The sequence below is a fragment of the Calidris pugnax genome, unplaced genomic scaffold, assembly GCF_001431845.1.
Source record: "Calidris pugnax isolate Ruff unplaced genomic scaffold, ASM143184v1 scaffold8, whole genome shotgun sequence".
Taxonomy (NCBI): Eukaryota; Metazoa; Chordata; class Aves; order Charadriiformes; family Scolopacidae; genus Calidris; species Calidris pugnax.
The window spans coordinates 17,444,568-17,454,205 of NW_015090830.1; the positions used below are offsets into that span (position 1 = coordinate 17,444,568).

The 9,638-nt window shown below is 42.3% G+C and overlaps 1 protein-coding gene across 3 annotated transcripts in view; it reads right to left on the bottom strand.

The window, feature by feature from the left end:
• Positions 1-7,837, bottom strand: part of SLC35B3 (solute carrier family 35 (adenosine 3'-phospho 5'-phosphosulfate transporter), member B3) — a 29,314-nt gene extending 21,477 nt beyond the window's left edge. For 2 of the 3 annotated variants that reach the window (XM_014940993.1, XM_014940995.1), the window contains exons 1-3: positions 7,623-7,748; positions 2,679-2,948; positions 1,225-1,346 (exon numbers count right to left, since the gene is read on the bottom strand). In XM_014940993.1, the coding sequence (XP_014796479.1) occupies positions 1,225-1,346; positions 2,679-2,948; positions 7,623-7,634 (404 nt within the window). In that variant the 5' untranslated portion in view covers positions 7,635-7,748. Of the gene's footprint in view, positions 1-1,224; positions 1,347-2,678; positions 2,949-7,622 lie in introns of all 3 variants that reach the window. The other variant, XM_014940994.1, reaches the window with a different exon arrangement.
• Positions 7,838-9,638: the final 1,801 nt, after the last annotated feature.

A 9,638-nucleotide genomic window follows, 5' to 3' on the forward strand; every position in this document is an offset into this window, starting at 1 on the left:
GATGTCTTGCTGTAACCCTGTCTTATCCATAACTTATTATGTGATCTGGGCATACTCTGAGGTGTGCAAGAAAAATTTAAAATTTAAGACACAGAGAATTCAGCATAAAAAAAAATTGGAAATAGACTTTTTTTATGTCTACAAGAAGATGCCCAGGTTATAGAAAATAAAATGTAAAATATATTTAAGATCTACATTTTCAGCACAATTTACTTACAGGGTCATGCTCTGTAAGCATCAGCAACTATTTGGTAATTAAAACCTAAATACTAGTTACAGAACACCCCAAAGGCAATATTATCTGCTGCAGCTCAAAAAGTCAGATACCTTAAAATATAAGGTGTCAGTGTTTAAAATAAAAACAATAATCTCTCAAAGTTATATTACTTGGCTAGAAAAGAATTCTATTACTTAAAAGCAGTATATGCAAAATCAGCCAAGGTTGACTACAGGAAAGGAAAACTACTTATACACAACTAATGCCTTAAAGCAATTTTAAAATTCATGTACCCAACGACAGCCTCTATCCAAGCTTCTAGAGGAACTCAGTGTACAGTTTGCAGAGGCTGTAGTTGGGCAAGAAGCCACAGAATGGCCACACTGAGATCAAACTAATCCATATCCATAGGATTTGAGACAGCAAGAATCTCCTCGGTCAACTGCAGTGAAAAAATCCAGCAGAATTTTGTGGCAGGGTGTTATGAAAGCTATCTTAAATGAAAAATTCAAAACCTCAGTACATCCACTGAAGCAAACCTAAGCACCCACATACAAATGGAGAGCAGACCTCTGACACTCACCAAGATGCGGAGTGTTAGAGGAACCTCTTGGTAAGGAGGCACTAAGGTTTGAAGAAAAGGTATTAAATGAGAGATAGCTTCAAGTGCCGTGAAGTGCAGTCGGCCTGATTGGGACGTGATAAGCCCAAGCAACACAAACATAAGCCCATCTGTATCAACTACCTCAGGGACAGAATATGCTCTCTAAGTGCGACAAAGTAACAGAAGAGTCAACAAGACTACATACAGGTTTGAAATCTAAGTGGGTGTTTATGTAACATTTCCTAACGTCATCCAGTAAATTCACATTATCTTAATTACATAACTGCTACTGATGCCTTACAGTATTGACGTTCAAACAACAGAAGTTAAATTTACCATAAATATAAAAATGTTTCTAATTCCATGGATAGCAGGTAAAATGCTCTGAAAAACAAACACATACCTTCTCCTTTTGTCCTGAATGAGCTGCAATTCTATTAGTCCAAAAATGGAATAAAATCCAAATTGCACTAAAGTAAGGTACCACCCAAAGGGTTTAAAACCTTCCACTGAAAATATCAATTCCTATAAAAACAAAAACCCACTAAGGTCACATGCGTACATCAAAATATTAAATCAAAACAAAACCAACAGATTTTCTTTTCTTCATGTACATGCAAATGTAGCCTTTACAGCTGCTGGTTATTAACAAGAATTTACCTGCCATAGGTAACTTGCAAAGTATTAAAGACAATTTAGGTTCTTCAAGATGCAATGAGAAAATTTACTGATGGTGTAAATCCACTTAAATTAATGGATTGACTCATAAGGGTAATACACTTGATTCATTAATATTTACCTCAAATTATATCTGTTTCCTGCCTGCTTTTTTGTTAGCTTTCACTTCATTTACTCCAGTAGACTGCTTTTATCCAGAATTTATAAATAGCTCACAGTAACACAAATACAAACTTTCTCTTAACATACTTACTAGCAACTTTCATTTGTTAGGAACATGCACGGAATATTTTGAGTGCCTACATTAAATAGCACTTGTGAGCTTATAAATTTTCAGGCTGTAGGAACATTTAAACTCAGAGCAATTTGTTACAGAAAAATACACGCACTACATGAAGAATTATGCAGATGTGTCAGTTATAGAAACAAAAGGCTACCTAATATTTTCCTTTTTGAGATTCTACTTTCAATTAATGAAAACTTTTCCTAACTCTTTGAAAGTAACTTTATTTTAACAAACTTCTCAGCTGTTTTGGAAAACTGTGTTGGAAATACAGTGATTTTTACTTATTAACTTTTTAAATCACTACTTTATTGAGAAGACGCAATGAAGTTAAAAAACATTTAAAAAGGAACAGAAATGTAGCTGCTCAAGGTAAAAGTTAGCAGGAAGAGAAACGTTTAACTAAAGCGGCATCAACATTATGCTTTTGCTTAACAAACAACCATAGTACGTGTTTCAGGTCTGTCATTAAGGGAAAGCAGAGAGAACCATAGACTATTGTTACTGTAAGGCACTCATGGAACTCAAGGAGAGCTAAAGGTTTCAACACCAATAAAGACTTACATGTAAGTCTCTATGGCTCTACAATTTGTTTGTTTTCAGAAGACTATGAAATCACATTTTTAAAGTGCACATTCAAAACAATAATGAAAGGTGTGTCTTGTAAACAGACATAAAAGACCAAGTTATGAAATTCCAACTGAACCAAACCTTGTAGGCACATGAACTGTAACGGCATTTTACATTATACAATTACTTACTGCTCTTGAATTCTGAAAGCCAGACTTTGCAATCAATATCTACTTTAAATGTTTATACATATTAAAACACATACTATATTATTATCTCACATAAAAGGGGAAGGAGGAATTGGCCTAAAAGTTCATAATATTCACCTGTAAATATCCATAGATTAGATAAAACATAAAAACTCCAGAAACGCAGATGAAAAATTGAGTAGGTTTGTTAAACTTGCTGAGATTCATGCCAAGAACTACAACATCGTCTACTGATTTGATATGAGGAGACATAGTTTGAGATTTGGAAGGCACACTGATGGAAATGTATTTTCTTGAAGAAGGGAATTTCAAATCCATGATTTCTAGTTCGCTGCATTCGGTGCTATTGTTATTTTCCTTCTGCTCTTTCCTTTCTGTGTCTGAAAGCTGAAAGAAACACTGAAGTCAGGTAAGACATAACATACAGCCTTCCAACAATAACATTAAAGACATTTATATGGAAAATATAAAGGTTTAAGAGTTTTGTTGGATTATTTTTATTCACAAATTTCTTTTTTATGTCGAAAGACAACACCAATTAATATCAGAGGCCAGCAACACTTTATGAAAACACTTTTGCTTCCTGTGGGAAGTAGCATTCCTACACTCTACAAAACAAACAAACAAAACAATCCCAAAACATCAACAACACAAAACCAGCGTCAGTTTCACAATAGCTCAAACTAGCTCTTTTATGCTAGTACGCACAGGACTGACTGCTTGGGAGAGAAGTGATCCCCATGATCAAATCACTGAAAGAACTGGTATTGAAGTACTATGGTTCTCTCTACTTGATTTCATTTTCACAGCAAAATATGAAAGACTAGTCCACTACAAGAGAAGACTTGCTAAAAACTACAGATTTGAGCCTATGATTGCTTACAAGCATTGAACTCTCATTCTCACATTTACTCACTGCTTATTTCTCACATACTTCAGAGGAAAAGAACATGAAGATGGAAACAAGAAGATTAAGAAGTCAGTCTCTGAAATTAGATTGGTTATCTGATGAGGTCTATGGTATTGCAATACCTCTAATATTAATCACATGCAGCCATTTCCACATGTAATAGAAAACAAAATTGGATAACTGAAGCCTGGAGAAGGAATTTAGTGGCTTAATAGACTGACAGGCAAATAATTCTTTCCTCCAGCTCAGCAGAGAGTATGATGTTTGAGGTTTTGTTTTTTTTTTCTTTCCTTTTTTTTCTTTTTGGCCTCACGTTAAACACAGTTGTCACTCAGTTATCCCAAGATTTTTAAGTGTAAGTCAGCATCTAGTCCAGCAAACAGTCAATAATTAAATTCTGTTTGTCTTAAGTATTTAGTGGTTTATTTTACCCAGCTCAAAAATACCTCTGCTCATCACACGTGTATGAAAAATGCTTTTCCTGCTGTTTTTAAATGGAAAATGTGCTAGTATATAAAAGCTAGAACATGCAGTAAAAGTAGTAAATGTAATCTGCATGGACATTAGCAATTTATTACACAACACAAGAAATGACAAGTTTAGCTGAAAAATGAAGAATTAGTATAAAACTTGCAATGTGGTTATGTCTCCTTTTCTGATACAACCTACTACTGGGTTGGAACAACCATAGCTTGGGGACGAGAACAGGAGTTTAGGGACTATAATAATAATTTGTGTTTAAATTCAGAGCTCTTCAGTTGAAAACCAAAAGTGAGAAGTAGGAAGTACCCTTGCGGATTGTTAGCTAATTCCATAATGAGATGGCCATAAAAAATGGAAAAAGTTTAAGTAGACTCTCTTCCGTAAAAACAGAAAAGTATCCATGTCATGCAATGAGGCACTAGTGAGCTTTCGCATACAATATCATACATTGTTCTGATCATCCTCAAAGACAGAATCAAACAATAACTGCAAAAAAGGTTATCAGGATGGAGGAACAGATTGTCCACCTTATGAACTGAAATAAGATGAAAACATGACTTGCCTACCCTAGCAAAACCCTGAGGAAAAGAAAATACACCTGCTTTCAATAAAAGTATCACAGGGATTGCCAATAATGAGGAAAAATAATTTTAATTTTCATGACGATAACATGAGAGCAAATGGGCATGAAGTGATCATAACAAACATTACTAAAAACTACTTTTTCATCCTTAGACTATCTCTATTCTAGAGCAGCCTAAAAATGAAAGAAGGAACAACTGAACTGTTTTTAAGGTGAAGTTTATGAAAGCAATTATGTAGAGCTGTTAAGACTGGGTGTGATGACTGAGCAGTACGCTTTAGCCCTGTGTTTATAGCATTCCGCCACTATGGAAAGCAAAGTAAGGTACCTGCAGAAGATACTCATTGATCCCTGCTTGGTCACTAAACCAGGACGTGAATTACTACTTTCCCCAGAAGAATTGCATACAAAGTTAGGACTCCAAAGTTCAAGGCCAAGGAATAAATCACTATGAAGGAAAGACAATGTATTTAGCAATCTACCCATTGCTGCCATCTTAGCTGAACTTGTATTTTCATTGGTGCCTGTTCAGATCTTTCCTGTCCAGCATACACTTCCTCTTGAGAGGCACACAGCATTTGTTAATGTCACACTTTCTCAGCAGGAACAACAGCTGCCAAAGTAATCTGAGCCTCATTTTTTACCTACACTGAAACACAGAGAATGACACACGCCCAGCAGAAGACACAGCCATGTACTGTCATGTGAGCTTCAACAGTGCAAAAACGGAATGAATTGTGTAACACATAGTTTTATACCTATATTTTCCACTCTGGCCACTAACTTAAAAATTACTTGTCAAATAACTGTTTTAGGACCAGAAGAAATAGAGGGAAGAAGAAACAGTAACAAGTGTATTTATGTAAACAGTAACAAGTGGGTCTGGCTGAGACAGAGTAAATATTCTTCATAGCAGCTTGCACAGTGCTGTGTTTAGATTTAGATTAGATTACCAAAACAATGCTGGTAATACACTAATGTTTTACCTACTTCTGAGCAGAGTTTGCACATCATCAAGGCCTTTTCTGTTTCTCCATCTTCCCCCCCCTCCAGTGAACAGACTGAGGTGTGTGCAAGAGGCTGGGAGGGGGCACAACCAGATGACCCAAACTAGCCAGAGATACTCCATGCTATAAAGCTTCCCACTCAGCAATAAAAAGCATGAGGAGGGGCATTAGGGAGGTTACTCATCTTTTGCTCAGGAACTGGCTGGGTATCGGTCTATCTGTGGGAGGAGTGATTGTCTTTACATCACCTGGTTTGTTTTCTGTCACTCTTTTTTCATTTCTCCTCCACTTCTTAAGCAATTTTTACCTCAATCCATACATTTTCTTGCTTTCACCCTTCCATGCCTCTTCCCTCATCCCTCTGGGGATCGGGGGAAAGTGAGAAAGTGGGTATGTAGTGCTTAGCTGCCTAGCAGCCTTAACCTACACCACAATTAAAACAAATTTTCCAATTTTCAACTACTTATATTCAAAATATTTCCTCAGGAATACCATCAATTTTTACAGTCTGTCCATTAAATCTCTTGAAGATTACAGAGTCTACCACTAAAGTAGTAGGAAACAACATTGACAGGGCCAGTCATGCCCAAAGCCATCCATAAGAAGACGATGCATAGCAATTGTTTTTCCTCTGTTATGTTCTACAGGAAAGAAAAAAAAATTGCCACATTCAAGAAACATTTCAAGGAACATTATAGAATCATAGAATGGCTTGGGTTGGAAGGGACCTTAAAATCATCTAGTTTCAACCCCCCTGCCGCATGCAGGGACACCTCCCACTAGACCTGGTTGCTCAAAGCCCCATCCAGCCTGGTCTTGAACACTTCCAGGGATGGGGCATCCACAGCTTCTCTGGGCAACCTGTTCCAGTGCCTCAGCACCCTCGCAGTAAAGAATTTCTTCCTAATATCTAATCTAAACCTCCTCTCTCTCAGTTCAAAACTTGTTACCCCTCATCCTATTGCAACACTCCCTCATAAAGAGCTTTACTTAATATCTGAAGAAATGTATGTATCCATCTGAAGCACTCTCTACCAAGTAATTTCATTACCAAGAGCAACAGAACTCTTCTGAAGTCCGCTGTGACTTCTCAAATTCTTATTTTTCTAAGTATCAAAAATAGTCACCCTCAAGCAACTGATTTTGAAAAAACATGCAGCAAAAACCTGTTTTATGAAGAGTCAAGTAGCTAAAGAGCTGGCCTGATGTGTGTAAAACAGCATTCTCCCCTCCTTTTTAATGCTGTGTATAAAAATGTAAACAACACATTCTTTAGATCAAACACTTTTTGCTCCTTCCCCTTTGAAAAGTACCATGCATAGCAAGATTTTAAACTTACACACAAGTAAAATAGAGTGATTATTACATGAAAAGGAAGCAAATGAACAAGTAACTAGAAAAGAAAAAAATTTTTGGCCTCCAAAAAGTTAATGACTTGTATCAAGCATGGAAAAAACATTACAAAGGAGCAGAGGCTTTTTTATTTGACTCTGAAAAATAGCCATTAAAAATATCAGTTTGGCAGAAACTCTCAGAAATATTGCCTGCATGAGCCACACAAGGCAAGTTCCACACTGGCCAAGATCCATTTATTTGGAGCCAGTTTCTGCAAATCCCTGGTGGGAGGACGGTCGCTGGCACATTAACAGGGATGCTCCGGGTTACAGGGGCGCAAACGTGTACCTGTGGGAAACCCGAGCAGATACTTTCCCTGGCGGTACCTGGCTCCCGCCCCGGAGGCATAAGAAGGAAGAGAGGCAGGGACCGGCGTGATCCTTGAAGATCCTTCCAGCCCTGTGCCAGCTGAGCTGCCGGGCGCTGGCCCGAGGCCAGGACAGACGTGGCTCTACCCCAGCACCTGCCAGTTGCCCTGGGCTGGGGCTGCGGCTTCCGAAAACCGACAGGCCGCCGTTCCTCGTCCCTCCTCCCGGGGAAGGAAACGTCTCTCGCTGCTCGCGGGCTCCTCGGGCCCAGCGCCGGGACACACCGCCTCCTCGGGCCAGGCAAAACCCTCCCGGCCAGCCAAAACCCGCCAGCCAGCCAGAACTGGCCCCGACCCAGCCCCCCGCACTCCTCACCGCCACGGCCATGGCCCCCTATTTGCCGGGTGACGCTCCCCAGGAAGCCACCTCGCCGCCCTGCTCCCGGTGCCCGGGGGAGGAGCGGCCCCGGCCCCGCCCCCGGTACCTGTTAGGCCGGGGAGGAGGGGCGCGGCGGCCGCGGCCCCCCTCCCGTCCTCCTCCGCCGCCAACCGCCGCGACGGCCCTCCCGCTGCCTCCGGTCCCGCCGGAAGTGGCGGTGGGGATGCCAGGGGGCCGGCGCGAGCACCGAGCGCATCGAGGGAGCACCGAGCGCATCGAGGGAGCGCCGCTCGCTCGGCGTTCCGCTAAGGCGGCCTCGAGGAGAGGAGGGGGGGGGTTGCCGTCGCCCTCCAGGTGCCGCCTCAGCCCCGCTGGGGGCGGGGCCTCTTCCTGAGGGGCCACCCACCGGGGCGGGGCTCTCCGCTCCGGCTGCCGGGGCCGGGCGGCGACGTTTCCCGGCGGGTAGCGGTACGCGCTCCATCCCGCCGGGACGCAACCGGGGAGCCGGTCTGCCGGCCTGGTGAAGCAGTCCCGGCCGTCAGGAGCCACAGCCCCTCCGCTAGGGATGCCCCGCCGGGGGTTTCCTCGTCTGCCAGCTCCCCCTGTCTGGAGAGGGCGGGAGGGGCCGCCTTAGCGCGGGGGTAGGGCCAACGGCCGCTGTCCAACGGCCGCTGTCCAACGGCCGCTCCCCAACAGCCACTCCCCAACGGCCACTCTCCAACGGTCGCTCCCCAACGGCCGCTCCCCAACGGCCGCTCTCCAACGGTCGCTCCCCAACGGTCGCTCCCCAACGGCCGCTCTTCAACGGCTGCTCTCCAATGGCCGCTCCCCAACCGCCGCCTTGTAACTACCGCTGTGGTGCATCCTGTCAGCCCAGGGGCTGGTGGTCACTCCCTGGTCAGGCCGTTGGTGCAGGTCGGTTGGGAACCGTCCGGCTTTAAGGCTCTGGAACAGCCCCAGGAGTTCCCCTCTTCCACACCAGGGTTGCATCGAGATAGTTTGGAACCCCTGACAGGTTCTGTTCCAAGAGTTGGCTAATTCTCTGCCGTTCTAACCTGAGTTGTAAACCACCCAGTCACGTGAACCTGCTGCCTTCATAAAAACCGCAAAAAAAAAAAAAAAAAAAATTTTTACACAGCACGTGATCGTTCCATGTGAGGCTGCAGGAAGAAAAGAATAAAAATATTTAATAGTAACAAGTGAAAAGGTGAATGAGACCAGCAAAATGCACAGAGAAGAAGCAAAATGCATAGAGAACATAAGAGCCAAAAGAATCGGGTAAAAAGCTCTACACGAAAAGTAGCCAAAGGCATTTTTGTGGAAATATATGAATTAGATCCAACTTCAAAATACATAAAATCACATCAGGCTATAAAATGGAAATGCTGTGTTTCTAGTAACAATGTGCAGAAGTATTTAACATTATTCATAAATATATATAAGTATGTCCTGTAGTCATTGGGAAATTTGAGCTTTTATGTTTGCAGTGTTTTAAAAGTTTTCTTTTTCCAATGCTGCCACAGTAAATCAGTATGTATTATTGATAGTAGCAACAAGTGTACAAGCATTTAAAATCAGCATCCTGGCCTGTATCAGGAATAGTGTGGCAAACAGGACTAGGGAAGTCAGCGTCCTCCTGTACTTGGCACAGGTGAGGCTGCACCGCGGGTACTGTTCAGTTTTGAGCCCCTCACTACAGCAGGGATATTGAGATTCTGGAGTGAGCCCAGAGAAGGGCAATGAAGCTGGTGAGGGGTCTATGAGGAGCTGCTTAGGGAACTGAGGTTGTTTAGTCTGGAGAAAAGGTAGCTGAGGGGAGACCTTATCTCTCTCTACAACTACCTGAAAGGAGGTTGTAGGGAGGTAGGGATCAGTCTCTTCTCCCAAGTAGTAGGCGATAGGACAAAAGGAAGCAGCCTCAGGTTGCACCAGGGGAAGTTTAGATTGGATATTAGGAAAAAATTCTTCATGAAAAGGATTATCAAGCATTGCAACAGGCTGCTCAGGGAAGTG